The sequence below is a fragment of the Pleurodeles waltl genome, chromosome 7 (genome assembly GCF_031143425.1).
Source record: "Pleurodeles waltl isolate 20211129_DDA chromosome 7, aPleWal1.hap1.20221129, whole genome shotgun sequence".
Classification (NCBI taxonomy): domain Eukaryota; kingdom Metazoa; phylum Chordata; class Amphibia; order Caudata; family Salamandridae; genus Pleurodeles; species Pleurodeles waltl.
In genome coordinates, this window is record NC_090446.1 from 1,373,430,915 (window position 1) to 1,373,445,523 (window position 14,609).

Here is a 14,609-nt window from a genome sequence, read left to right on the forward strand (position 1 = left end):
ATGTCACATAGGTTTGGACCATCCATTGGAACATACATTACTTTAAGTTTTACCTGCACAGTCCTTACGCTGTCCTTGTGAAATCTATTGTGTTTAATATAAATCTTGACTTAAATCCCACCCTGGATCACGTGCTTGCCACTTTCCTTCAGTTTGTATTGGCTGTTGCACTATTTTCTGTTCTGCATGTTTTTTGCTCTTGGTGTCCCAAGGGCCAAGTACTCCTTTTCATTCGCCATACTTCTTTGTGAGGCTGCTCTTAGGCGTGCTTGAACAGGATGTTGACCTAACACCAAAACTCAAACTTGGCTCCCCACCTCAAAGGTCAGCAGTTCTGGCAGTTGCTGAACATCCTCTGTCCTGCCTTCTCTTCATTTTCAGTACTCTTGTTTAGCAAATCGCAGCTGGGTCCCTTCACCACTCCTCACAAACCCACCCTCGACAGCCTCCCCTCAGTCACATCTCATGTTCTGACTGCCCCCTCGATTGCACTGCTGTTACAGATAAAAACACTATTGTATCTTTTGTTGCAGTCTAAAGCTGTTATACCTTAATTTGTCTGAGTGAATATATACATAAATAAAACATCACTTCTCATCCTTGCGGAGGTACAGCCAGCTGCACTTCAGAAACCTCCCTCAGTGAGCCACCCCAACCAATCACAGCTGGGTCACTTCACCGCCACTCCTTGCAAACCCCCGTCGAAGTGGTCCCCTCTCAATTACTGCTGCTGAAGGAGCCTTTGTCATCAGGAGGGCCAGCCAGCCAGAGGAGAGGAAACCATGCTAGAGGGCACCAGTCATTGCAAGTGGTTCGAGTTCAGTTTCATCTCCATGAACAGTCGCCAAGGCAGTACCCAGGACTTCCCTGTTGCATGGGGCAGCAGGTGCAGTGGCCAAAGTTCCAGGAAACCCACAGAACACAGATTATAGTTATATGCTGCTGCTAAACAAGCAGTCACAAGTGCAGTTACTTTACAGGCACCAGGGCCATGATTTTAATGGTACAGGGGCCAAATGCTCTAGGAAACCAACTGAACACCAATGATTGCTATATTTTACTTCTAGCAAGCAGTCAGGAGTGTTTTTTGGTTATTTAACTACTGCACCCAAAGTAATACTTAGCCTAAAGTATCACTGTAATAAAAGCTGTAACCTATTGGACTTTTGTCTACCTACATCTTATGTTACATTCAGAGCATTGTATGACATTTTCAGTTTTTGTATGGTCCTAAAATGCTTCCGAATCTGGACACTAACACATTGGCAAGGGCATTCTCCATTCCATAGCAATTCAGTCACTGTAAACACTGCATAAATACTTATAATTTACAATATGGCATTCCACATCAAGCACTGGCAAAGAATCGGTCTCACCTATGCAAGATCTATCGGCTTTGGCAATGCTTTGTCAGCCATTTAATATAGCAAAGCTAGCTTCAGTGCAGCATAACTGAAAATAAACTTGCTATGACACGGACAATGGTGGCTGTGTCATACAGCTTTTTTACATTACATTCAGCCATTTGCAACATAGCTAAAAACATTAGCAAAGCCAATTAATCTTATATAGGGAAGACCTAATAGCTTTGCCAAGGCTTTAAGCTTTTTGTTTAAATTGCATAACTGCTCATCAAGCTACAACTTACAACAAATAAACAGCTTATTAATCACATAGGTGAAACCTATTGCATTTACCAATGCTTGTTTTTTTGTATATTTCAGTGCAACACTCTAAGAGCAATGCGCATGCCCAGATGTGAGTCTTGTGCTCACTGTGCCACTGGAACCAAGTTACAACTGACTGCCAAGCCCCAAGCAGGCTGAAACTAGTCTTTGGTTGTTTTTGTTCCAGTTCAGGGAGCAACTGGCCAGGCATTTAAGGCTGAACTGTTCATACTGGAGCAGCAGCAAGACTTTGCTAAGTCCTGTCTGAGGTGGCAAGGTCCGCAAAACAAATTTGGACAAAAAAGGAGCGCAAAGTAATTACCAGTAAGTGACAATAATTCAAGCATTCCTGCCACTGCAACAAAAAAAAAATCAGTGATAGAGCTAGTTTTCTAAGGGTTTAATGCCACATTTCATTTGATTTCCTTTATTTCATCTGTGATCACCTTAACGTTAATGGTGAAAAGAGGAAAATAGGGTGGCTAAAAACTCTTCAGGTGAACTCCAGCAGTACGGTCAGTTCCGATTTAAAATACTCAGAAAATGTAACCAATAAAAAGCATATTTGCATTTTTAATGTTCTAATGTCTTTGAGAACACTGGCCTACACAGCTCACACATGCATAATGTAAGCTAGATTGTTTGGACTTCTCAAAAATGGTTTGACAAATTCTTCAAACTTGGAAAAGATACCAATTGTTGTAGAGCCCCAAGTGTTCTTTCCTTCCATTAGTATGTTTACATTAAACTGCTTTGAGATTTTTGCTGAGAAATATTGCAAGTTTAATAACCGCCACAATGAACTCCCCATCGATGTGAACTTCTTCCAGCTTCCACTGCCCTCTTCTCGTCATGATCCACTCCTAAACAAAAGATGCATACTACTCCTCTGATAGTCATGTATACACCCTCCAGCCCCGTCCAGACCACTCAACCCTTAACTACACCAACATCAAGCAACAAATACGGACCCACCAACTAGATGGAGGAATAATGCACACACCATGTGAATCCAGAAAAGATACAATCTGCAAAATTAGGATACATCAAAAAACAAAACCAGGTTGCATGTCAAATATCGACTTTATTTATAAAAACCTTATGTTACAAAGTGCTGCCTACAAGCTCCAGGCTTGTACAATATCTAGAAACAATCCACAAATGCCATCTATGGCACCAGGCCACTCTCCTACATGCTTCATATAAATAATGGATCAGTATCAGTGCTGACAACATGGCTATTAAAAATATAGAATTTGTTTTACCAAAAATAAATTTTCACAAACAAACCTAGTTCCTGAACACTACTAGCATCTGCCAAAAGAGTAGTGAAAAACATACTGCCAGGCTGACAAAAAACCCAGCAAGGCACACCTCCCGAAAACACCTCCCCCCCCCCCCCCCCCAAAAAAAAAAGTGCTCGCTCTCTGCTCAAATCGCCTGCTGCAAGTGACATTACAGACTGCACGCAGGTAAATACAAATGCTAAGGGGGCAATACTCCATAAACACCAATGAGATGCTGCACAGGACGGAAAGACGTGCCCCCTCAATGACGTAAACATTAAGTCCAAGGTGGCTGAGGTCAGTTTCAGGGAAGCAAATGTCCATTGGTGTCGTGCCCCTCAAGAAAGTTAGTCTCTGGCATAGGTAGGTTCGACTCCCATGTCCCAGCTCCCGTGGAGCCGAGCCCAGACTGACTCCCTGTGTGCCGGGCTCAAGCAGTAGCCAATGGCAGATTCTGTTTCTGTAATCCGCCTCTGGAAGCGGCAGCGGTCACGTGCATGCTCCTCCCACGGTCCACGTCGAGCAGTCCGGTGGGCGTAACTCCAGGCAATCATCGGGTGTACCTTGACAACTGGAGAAAATCTCACCTGAAAGAAAAAGAGGGGAAAAAGTGAGTCAAGAAAAATACTGACAGACCCACTAGAGTACTGAGACAGGTTTCACTGGGAAAATGAGCACAGAGTGCACTATACTTATATATTCTTAACAAAAAAAGACCTAATAGCTTTCTTTCCCACAAGGATTGACCGACTGCCTCGTGATTTGGATTGGTTTGCTTATCACTAGCACTGCAAGCATTCACAAATACCATATGACTGCTTCTCAGATATTGCCTCTGCTAGCGGAGGTTGAAGCGCTTCCTGATCAAGTCCATCCCCTATTAAAACCAGGACATAAGACAGGCCCTGTTTATCCATCTCAGCAGGAGACAAAGTACCCCTGAACTAGATGCGTTCCAAGCTTGAGCACATCGCAAAACAATCCACAGAACAAGATTATTAACGCACAGCTTGCTGAATACGTAGCACACCACTAAGGGGTTTGGTTTTAATGTGCCAATGCATATTAACAGGGATTCACAAATGCTCTACAAGCACTGCGTGCACACAAAAGTGGTTCACCACATTAAAGCCCGTCCTACTGGCTTTGCAAAAGTCTAGAAAAAAGTAGCAAAATTACTGCTTTCCGTATAAAACGCACACAGGAGATAAAGGACTGAAAGTGACAAACTGTGCGATAATGGATTGTCTTTTTCAGATGTAAAATAAATAGACCCCGATTCACTCCAATGGAACCACTACCCAGAAGGCTGAATGATAATCCAATTAGCCAAAAGCTTGAGGTGAGATGAAAACCATGTAACAGCGAATGAAACCAAGAAACTACTTGTAACGAAACCTGCACTGGCTGAACTCCCCAGAATATTTCTGATGCAAGTATTTCACTGCCTCTCCAGCTCACCAAGAACGTGCGTTGTTACTGAGTCATGGGCAGCCACATGGGAGCACCTGCCTGCTTGGGGAGAACTCGTGACTGAATAAGCTGCATTGCTGTGAGTCACTAGATCTGCTATCAGCATGGGAACAGCCAGTGGCTGGGAGCTGCAGCTCCTTATGCAAGGTGCATGCCCCTTGACTCTCAAACGGAAAACTCCACCTTCGCTCCCTCCCTGGGGTCCATTGTTCTAGCTACATCAGCATATTGCTCTCAGGTTTCACCAGGCCCTTGCAGGGGATGGCATCAGGATCACACGTGCAATCTCACGCAACAGCAGGAACTGGGACCGCCTATGTCAACACGGATTTCCCGTGAATTGCCACTAAAGAAAATTATTAACACCCAGGGGTTGACTAACATTGTCAAAACCAGGAAGGTACAGGGCTTATGTGGCTAACCTGTAAAATTCCCCATCCGCAGATTTCAAACACAAAGGAGTGGGAAATAAAACACCAGGACCAGTGCTCTAGTGGGAATACGTCCTTGCACCGGACAGGCCTTTGTGATACTGCGGATCCACGAGTCTTTGTGGGAGTATAAATAAACAGCCTCCAACCTTAACCCAACAGTGTCACATTTAACACCTTCTGATATAGAAGGTTCTACAGCAACTCACCTTCTTAATCAGACAGTTGTCACATCCAAGGTTGTCCTCTGAAGCTTTGGCTGTGACGGCACCGGTGCTTGCTCTTGTCTGTAGACAGTTACTGTGATAGGCAGTTCTACGATAGGCCTGTTGAACATGTCCTTTGGTGTATGGCTTCTGTGGCACAAGAAATCGATTGCCTAAATTCTTACCATTTGGCTCTTCCAATTTGACCTCTATGCTGCACGCACCGGACGTTGTGTTTTTGAGGCCACGTCCCTGCATGTTTGAGGCTTGGATACCATTAGAGGTAGGCATTGCGAATGATAATGGATTATATGGGTCGTCACTGCGACAGAAGGAAAGCCAAAGGTCTTCATCCTCATCCTTACTAGCCTCATCGTCTGAGCCCCAGGACGTCCCAACACCATCGTCATCAGAATCATCGGACCAGTTGCTTTCAGAGTCAAATGGATCTTTCACATCTTTGGAGGCACAAGCCCAGCATACACGTGTGCCATCAGATAATTCATCCTCTTCTGTCTGCGTTTCAATTCTTTCTTCCCAGACACCATGCACAGCGTTCACTTTTCCTTCCAATGAACGATTTTCACCTGGTGCCACACCTTCATCCTCTGAGTCACTGGACCAATCTGATGGGGGGTGGTCATCATCTTCCGTTGGCCAACACACCATTGAGAAAATAAAGGGGTTCTTGCAGGAAAGGAAGGCTGCTTTGTCTCTATGCTCCTCTCGCAGGGGAGGGTGCACGTCCTGGCTTCCACTCATGTTGTCCAAGGCGTCACCCTTTGCTGTATCTGAACCGTCACCTGTCAGGTATGGTTCCATTTCTGTGTGTGTCCATCCAGTGGATGCACCAATTAAAGAGTATTCTTCAGCCATTTTTTCCATAGTGCCTGTGCCTTGTTCCTTTCTGGGGTCCTCTTGCCCAGTGCTCTGACCTCCACTGGCTTTCATCCACACTTTCTGATGGGCCCATCTGCCCATGCCAATTATCTTGCTCAACCAGTTTGTGGGACGAGCCCACCAAGAGTGAGCCTCTCTGACCAGGAGCCTCCGGGCCAGAGAGATCACGCACTCTAGAATTTTTGCAGCCATGACCAACTCGTTGATGTGGCTGTCTAGTCCAGGAAAGACTTCTTCCACCGGAGTGTAACATTGGCCTTCCATAACATTCATAGAGAGGGTGCCTCCGTGGGAAGACTGGGCAAATCCTGTGTGGTTCCACATGGCAGAATTGCATTTGAGGTAGCTCATGTCGGAATTCATGTGTCGACATTTACTGTGAAGGAGAAAAAAAAGCAAGAGTTTAGAATGTGCAAATATACACACAAAGCTTAGTTTATGTATTGAGTGCTTATCCAGTTAAAGTATCCAATTTGCTCCTTTATTCCTATGATGTGTTTCTCTTCTTGGGAACGGGAACCTCAGCCACCTTACATCCCATTTGTTCTCTGTAAAATGTTGCTGTTTCACAAACCATAAAACTTAGGATTTGCCTATACGGAAAAGTGACTGGTTGCTCGGAAAGGTAAAATGAGGAAGAGATGTACTGACATGGGCCTGGCACTAACCATTGGGAGTGAGCTGGAGAGAATCCCATCAAGGGCGTCAGTTAATGGGCAGCCGGATAATAACCACTAACCTCTGCCTTACCTTTTAACATTCTTTGTCTCAAGGGTCGCGAAAACAGAAGGAAGAAAGCAATCCGTTTATATATTGTAGTTTCCACTCCTTGCCCCCTCGGCTATTTTTCGACAGCAAATTGAAGGAGGTTAAATGTGAGTGGCTAATGGTAGGAGTAGGGGGCAATCCTGCAACAGCACTGAACTTGAAAGGGTCTAGGAAATCGCATCAGCTACATCGAACCACTTGCTAAACCCCCACTACGGAAATATCGCACTATGATAAAAAAGCGCATCTCTAAATATCACCATAATAGGAATATAAAGTGTTGAAACATCCCGAAAGCGGCAATGTTCTGCGACCCATGTAAGAAACAAAAAGAAAATAATTGTAACATTGCCCGGTCCTAAAATGCCCAACATCTAGTATATTTGGTTCGGCACTACCGCTCATTCCTACACCTGGACATGTGCGTACCTTCTGTACAAGGAGTTGTGCCATTAGAATACAAGTAATTGAGTTAAGCGTTTATAATCAATCACTTTGCCAGGGAAATCGTATGACACCACATCGTACTGCCTACGTAACGTGGGCCTGGTTTGGTTCCTGACGAGCAGCTATTAAAACCATGCGCCGCCTACGGTACAACGTGATCTTCTGCTATGACTACCACCAACATGGTTACGCCGGCCCTGATGCGACGCCCATTGCAGGCGCCCACGCTGACGTCATCGAGGGGCGGCTGAGGAAAGACGGACATCGATCACATCTGCCTGTCGCTTCTAATTCCTCGAACCTCAAAAAAGTATCGGCTGATGGCATAATCCTGCTCGGGAAGTACACAACCAGAATCTGGAATTCAGTCTAAAAAACCAGAGCACAACTACCTCACTGACGACTTTTCAAAACAAACCGTAAAGCCCTTGCCTTCAACAGTATTTTAGCTAAAAAGACTAATCAACTCTTGGCACAGACCCCCCTTTACTACCTCAACGGCCTTCACGGCTGTCTATACGTCAATCTTTTATGGCTATACAATAAATGTACACCCTATACTATCTCAACCCTTTTGCAGCATGTACACTTCATGTAATCCACCTTCTGTTTTCAACCTTGGTATTTATTAACAGCTGTATTATCCATCTTACCCCCATCTATAACTTGCATGCACAGAAATATTGTGCAGTAAGGCGCTCTAGCACCTTTGGGTAAGATCCGCGCTATATGCAATCGTAAATAAATACGTACAACAGCCTGCAGTAGGGCAGCCGTTTTCACGCAAGTCAGCAAGAGCAGTGACTGTTGCAAGTGGATAGACAAGCCAATTGCATTGAAACATCCCCTGAGTGGAGAAGCCAACTTCCCTTGTCGAGTATCGATGACTGAATGGAAAGAGGAAGAACAGGAACCAGATGTCAAGACTGGTTATTCACACCCTGGAGCCGAGCAAAATGACTATTAGCAGTAAACAGCGTGGTACTAAAAGATTCCAGTAAAATGTAACTGGGGTCGATGTCTAGTGAAGCGCTGCTACCTTACAGCGCAAGTGTTTCCCTATCCTGGCTTCTGTGCCTAAACTACGAGTAGAAATACATATGCACAGTACATTTGTCGTCTTATTACCAGTACTCAATATCCGTGCTACCGAATCGATAACAGCAGTACCAACGCTCCCGTGCCAGTAGGCGATATTCCAAAAGCACACGTCAAAGCAGGAAGAAGTACTCCAGCCCAGTACCCTAGTAAATACTGACACTCGCATCATTGCTGCACCAGTCTAAAATACAAATGTCGGTACTGGAGCACTGTAAAACGAGAACCCAGCACTGGTAGGCAAAGATATTAGTACTGTATAGTTTGCAATAAACTGGCGTATTATAATATATCACGCTGAGCGACAATAGCATCTAATACTCTTATTAGACGTCTGCACTGGTACTTATAGGGCCTAAAAATTAGAACTGCCGACTTCGGAACCAGGGAAATAGTGTGAGCACATATTCGACATTACGTGGTTCTGGGTAAATCAATCTCCCAGTGCTTAAAAAGAAAGAAAAAACCTAACCGTGTGAATTGCACCCTGAAACTGCAAAAAGTCTTTACCTGTTAATTGATATTCCCAATGACCAAAAATAAGTTTCTCATTATACTAGTTATTCGTACACGTAGTATTAGCACAGACAACATACCAGGCCTGGTCCATCTTGACCTGGGTCCCTCAATTCCGCCTGGTCGCTAGTGTAGAATTACTTAAAGCACTAGTTGTCACAGCGCTAGTGCTTCATTTCGAAACAAGAGGAGGTTAAAAAAAAAATCGGTAAATTTAGTTTCGCATATTGACTAACATGGAAACGGAGGCAGTTTCAGTCGGGAGACCGTTAAAATAAAGCTGTTTATGGCTGTAAAATCAGGGGTTCTCCCGCTGGAATTGGTTACGTTGGCAACTCTCTCCACTAGCACTTATGATACGGATAACAACAGCACTCACCAGATAACGTCAGCCCGTCAGGTAAGCACTCCAACAAAAGGCAGCGGCTGTGGGGTCCTGTTCGCGGCGACTATCCATACTCCTCGGGCACCTCCTGCTCTCGCTCAAGGCCATGACTCGCACATCGGCTCCGCTGTGTTTTTTTTCATTCGTAGTCAAAATAAGTAGAGCTCCGCGCCCGCCGCAGCCCCTTAAGTAAGCTTCCGCGACGTCACGTGAGGACGATGCGTCTGGAAAACGTACGTGCGTTCTCGAACGTCAGCAGGTCCCTGGGGAGTGGAATGTACGTGATGTATGCCACCCCCACATTTGTTGTTGCTTTAGCTGCCTGGAACCGGTAGGAGGAAGCGAGAGCTGGGTAAATGGATGGGAAAATACTACATATACCAATTCGCTGCTTTTCCCCTCCTGTGCCAAGCCTTTTTTGGCTATTTGGGGGCAGTTCGCGCTTAGGCCCTCATAACTTTTTGTTCGCATAAGCTACCCACGCCAAATTTGCGTCTTTTTTTCCCAACATCGGAGGGATTTTAGAGGTACCCAGACTTTGTGGGTTCCCCTGAAGGAGACCAAGAAATTAGCCAAAATACAGCGAACATTTTGTGTTTTTTTTAAAAAAAGGGCTGCAGAAGAAGGCTTGTGGTTTTCCCCCTGAAAATGGCATCAACAAAGGGTTTGCGGTGGTAAAATCACCATCTTCCCAGCTTTCAGGAACAGACAGAGTTGAATTAGAAAACCCAATTTTTCAACACATTTTTGACATTTTACTGGGACATACCCAATCTTTTACTATTTTATGTGCTTTCAGCCTCCTTCCAGTTAGTGACAGAAATGAGTGAAAAACCAATACTGGATCCCAGAAATTTAAATATTTCAGAAAAGTAGACAAAATTCTGAATTCAGCAAGGGGCCATTTGTGAAGATCCTACAAGTGTTTCCTACAGAATATAACAGCTGAAATAAAAGAATATTGAAATTGAGGCCAAAAAAACACGTTTTACTCTAATTTTTTCCTGCAATGTCAGATTTCTGAAAGCAATATACCGTTATGTCAGCTGGACTTTTCTGGTTGAGAGAATATATAGGGCTTGTAGGTTCATCAAGAACCCTAGGTACCCAGAACCAATAAAGGAGCTGTACCTTGTAACGGGTTTTCATTCTATACCGGGCATACAGCAATTCATTCGCTGAAATATGAAAAGTGAAAAATAGGTATCAAGAAAACCTTTGTATTTCCAAAATGGCCACAAGATAAGGTGTTCAGAAGCAGTGGTTATTTGCACATCTCTGAATTCCGGGGTGCCCATACTAGCATGTGAATTACAGGGCATTTCTGAAATAGACGTCTTTTTTTACACACTGTCTTACATTTGGAAGGAAAAAATATAGAGAAAGACAAGGGGCAATAACACTTGTTTTGTTATTCTGTGTTCCCCCAAGTCTCCCGATAAAAATGGTACCTCACTTGCGTGGGTAGGCCTAGCGCCTGCGACAGGAAACACAAAGTGGACACATCACATTTTCACAAAGAAAGCAGAGCTGTTTTTTGCAAAGTGCCTAGTTGTGGATTTTGGCCTCTAGCTCAGCCAGCACCTAGGGAAACCTAGCAAACCTGCGCAGTTTTGAAAACTAGACACCTAGGGGAATCCAAGATGGGGAGACTTGTGGGATTCTGACGAGGTTCTGTTACCCAGAATCCTTTGCAAACCTCAAAATGTGGCCCAAAAAACACGTTTTCCTCCCATTTCGGTGACAGAAAGTTCTGGAATCTGAGAGGAGCCACAAATTTCCTTCCACCCAGTGTTCCCTCAAGTCTCCAGATAAAAATTGTACCTCACTTGTGTGGGTAGGCCTAGCGTCCGCAACAGGAAATGCCCCAAAACACAATGTGGACACATCACATTTTCAGAAAGAAAGCAGAGCTGTTTTTTACAAAGTGCCTAGCTGTGGATTTTGGCCTCTAGCTCAGCCTGGGGAAACCTAGCAAACCTGCGCATTTTTGAAAACTAGACACCCAGGGGAATCCAAGATGGGGTGACTTGTGGGGCTCTGACCAGGTTCTGTTACCCAGAATCCTTTGCAAACCTCAAAAGTTGGCTAAAAAAACACTTTTTTCTCTAATTTCGGTGACAGGAAGTTCTGGGATCTGAGAGGAGCCACAAATTTCCTTCCACACAGGGTTCCCCCAAGTCTCCCGATAAAAATTATACCTCACTTGTGTGAGTGGCCCAGGTACCTGCAACAGAAAAATTCCGACAACCTGTAGAGATTGAAGGGATAGCACAGCGAGTTGATAAGCACATATTTTTCTTTTATACATCTTTTAGGCTGACTCTGCTTTGGGGACCCATGCAAGTGAGGTATCATTTTACTTAGGAGACTGAGGGGAATTCTGGATGGTAGGAAATTTGTGCCGTAGCGGTGATCCTACAAAGAAAAGTGAGGAAAATATGATTTTCTAAGCACATTTTTAGGTTTGCAGAGGAGTCTGGGTAAGAAAATGTTGGGGGATCCAGGCAAGCCACACCTCCTTGGACTCCTTGGGGTGTCTATTTTTAAAATATGTCTGGGTTTGGTAGGTTTCCCTATATGAAGGCCGCACCCGGGACCAAAAACATAGGTCCCCCCCAAACACAGGTAGTTTTGCAATAGATCATTTTGGTGTGTCCACATACTTATGTGATGTTCCAAACACTAAAATTGTGAAAAGAAACACTTAGGTTATGTTAAAAAGACCCCTCACCCACCAACCAAGTTGGTGGCATGCTTCATCTTCGGGGTCCCACCCGAGACACCTAGCGTGTCACAGGTGTGCTGCGACGCCTGATTACAGCGGACCAGGTTTTGTCATTTTTACCACACATACAGGTTGGATTTGGCACGAGGGTGAATGATGGTTCAGTGGATCAAATTTGATTAACAAGAGATTTCACAAAAATGAAATGCACTGTTAATTACTGAAAGGCAAAAAACTGAAACAATGACTCACAGCTCATGGGCTGTAAAGTCACGGCAAGGCACCAACCGCTTTACAGTCCATTCGCACACCTTTCATACATGACATACACAAGACCATTCACGCCGCCAGCCACGGGCCCAGCACATTACAACACTCGCATCGACAGACAGTGCCACTCAAGGGCCCATCACTTACATACACCCACATGCCTGATACAGCAATCACACCAGCTGATGGGAGTGTGTGGACTGGCATTTGGCTGGCAGTGTGTTGCAGTAGCCAACAGCAAGTCAATATGTACACCGTCAGCCAAGTGCAACTCCACACACAATGGCATCACTTTTTTTTGTTTTAAACACAAAGAAACCACTAACTAATTAGAAATAATTACAAAACTACAAACACAAAAGCTCTAATTAAGTACATGACAGAAATGCCAACCATGAACCTGAACACATGAAAATATAAAACTGGCAGTTTACACTCATGGCAGTTCCCAGTAATTCTTCTGGGTGTGGTAATTCTTTAAACAACAATCCACACACAGCCCAGGCTTTAAAGGACAATCTGGACAGTACATTCAAGTCTCCCTCCGGATACCTCTTCGAGCACACACTCTACATTTCTTAGCTGGAAAGTCTTTTTTGGTCGTGGGAGGAATGTGCTCAGCAAAGTGGCGATCTTTTAATCTAGCCACATCCTCCACCACTGCTTCTCTAGGAACTCTTGCCTGTTCCACCACAATAAGGCTCGCTATCACTGACTCCTGAAATTTCACAAATGTCATCTTTGACTCTGGAGACCTACCCTTAAACACAATAAAAGCATTAAAAGTTGCTAAGTGGAAGAGGTGAATTGCTATCTTCTTATACCAAACGTAAGACTTACGAATAGCAGTATAAGGTTCCAACCTCTGATCAACTCTATCTACACCCCCCATGTGCTTATTATAATCTAAAATGCACACAGGTTTGCGCACTTCAGCAACCTCGCCCCAAACAGTCACGGGGGAAGTACTCTCATCATGGATGGTACTTAGCATGTAGACATCCCTCTTGTCTGAAAATGTCAAAGCTAGCAGCTCATCATTCCACAAGGCACTGGACTGTCCCCTCTCAAGTTTTTTACAGACAAACTCCCTTGGATAGCCTTTCCGGTTACAACAAATTGTGCCATAAGCAACAGTGTCCGCTCTAAACAATTCCTTAAACAACTGCACTCCAGTGTAGAAGTTATCTTCATACAAATGGTGACCTTTGTTGAACATTCGTCTACCAAGTTCCCACACAATTTTCTCACTAACTCCAAAAGTGGGAGGACAACCGGGGAGGGGGGGAGGGTCAATACTGGAATCCCTACCTGTGTAGACACGGAAACATAACACATATCCTTTACTACTTTCAGACAGCATATACAATTTAATTCCAAACGACCCTTGAAGAGGACCAAAGACTTGTCCACAGCTATTTCTTTGCCTGGAACATAGACCTCTGAAAACCGATCTACAAAATTATCAAGTACAGGCCTAATCTTAAAAAGACGGTCAGAATCAGGGTGATCTCGTGGCAAGGGTAATGCATTGTCAACAAAATGCAGCATCCTAAGAAGAAGCAAATACCGATTACGACTCATGGTTGCAGGAAATATAGCTGTTGCCATCAAGGGACTAGTAGACCAATAAGAAGCCAGTGACTGCTTCCTTATCAACCCCATCAAGAGAGTCAAACCCAAAAACCTTTTCATCTCCTCCAAATTTGTGGGAATCCACTGGGTAGCTCTAGAGTGTGGCCTAAGTCTAGCAGCGTTGTCCCTCAAATGCTGCTTCGCATACAAATTAGTCTGCTCAACAATCTCTTCCAAAAACACATCATCCACAAATAACTCAAAGAAATTGACAGGCAAAAAGTTCTCTGTATTGACTCTACACCCCGGGAGACCAGTAAAGGCAGGCAACTCTGGCTGGTCCATGTTTGGGGCAACCCAGAGTTCAGGTCTTTTAACAGGAAACCTTTCAGCCCCAGGTTGCTGCCCTAATGGCACATCAGTGTCCTCCTCTAAAACAGGCCCTCCACCTGCACGGAGTGTGGCTTCCTCATCAGAAGATTCCTCTCCGACGGAAACTTCACTGCCAGAATCTCTCACTTCCTCCTCTGCCTCAGATGCAGAGTCCTTCTCATAATCATGATCAGACAATGACTCAAAAAGCATACCAACCACCTGCTGATCGGTCATCCTGCGGCTAGCCATGATCTTTCCTACGAAAAGTAACTAGACAAATGCACCACCAACAACCAGCAGTGCGTAAGATAAGTAATAAAGTGTAGCTTTATCAGTAAGAGTTATAAACTCAAAAACTATACCGCTCACTTGCCTGAAAAAGCTTGACTCACCAGCAGCTACTCTGCACAGACACAGCAATCACCAATGATATCCTACTAAAAAGAAAGAAAGAAAAGCAAATTAGAAATAAGACAACACAAAT

At 44.4% G+C, this 14,609-nt stretch overlaps 1 protein-coding gene across 1 annotated transcript; it reads right to left on the reverse strand.

Moving 5' to 3' along the window:
- Positions 1-2,731: 2,731 nt before the first annotated feature.
- PPP1R15A (protein phosphatase 1 regulatory subunit 15A) lies at positions 2,732-9,339 on the reverse strand. The gene is made up of 3 exons (XM_069200844.1): positions 9,172-9,339; positions 5,067-6,339; positions 2,732-3,540 (listed from the first exon to the last, which is right to left on the reverse strand). The coding sequence occupies exons 2-3, from the start codon at positions 6,324-6,326 to the stop codon at positions 3,301-3,303; spliced, it is 1,500 nt and encodes a 499-aa protein (XP_069056945.1). The 5' UTR covers positions 6,327-6,339; positions 9,172-9,339; the 3' UTR covers positions 2,732-3,300.
- Between the last annotated feature and the right edge of the window lie 5,270 nt (positions 9,340-14,609).

Coding starts and splice junctions, on each gene's coding strand:
- PPP1R15A (XM_069200844.1), bottom strand. CDS start 6,326: ATGAATTCCGACATGAGCTACCTCAAATGCAATTCTGCCATGTGGAAC. Junction 3,541..5,066: donor ACAACTGTCTGATTAAGAAG/GTGAGTTGCTGT, acceptor TTTTTCTTTCAG/GTGAGATTTTCTCCAGTTGT.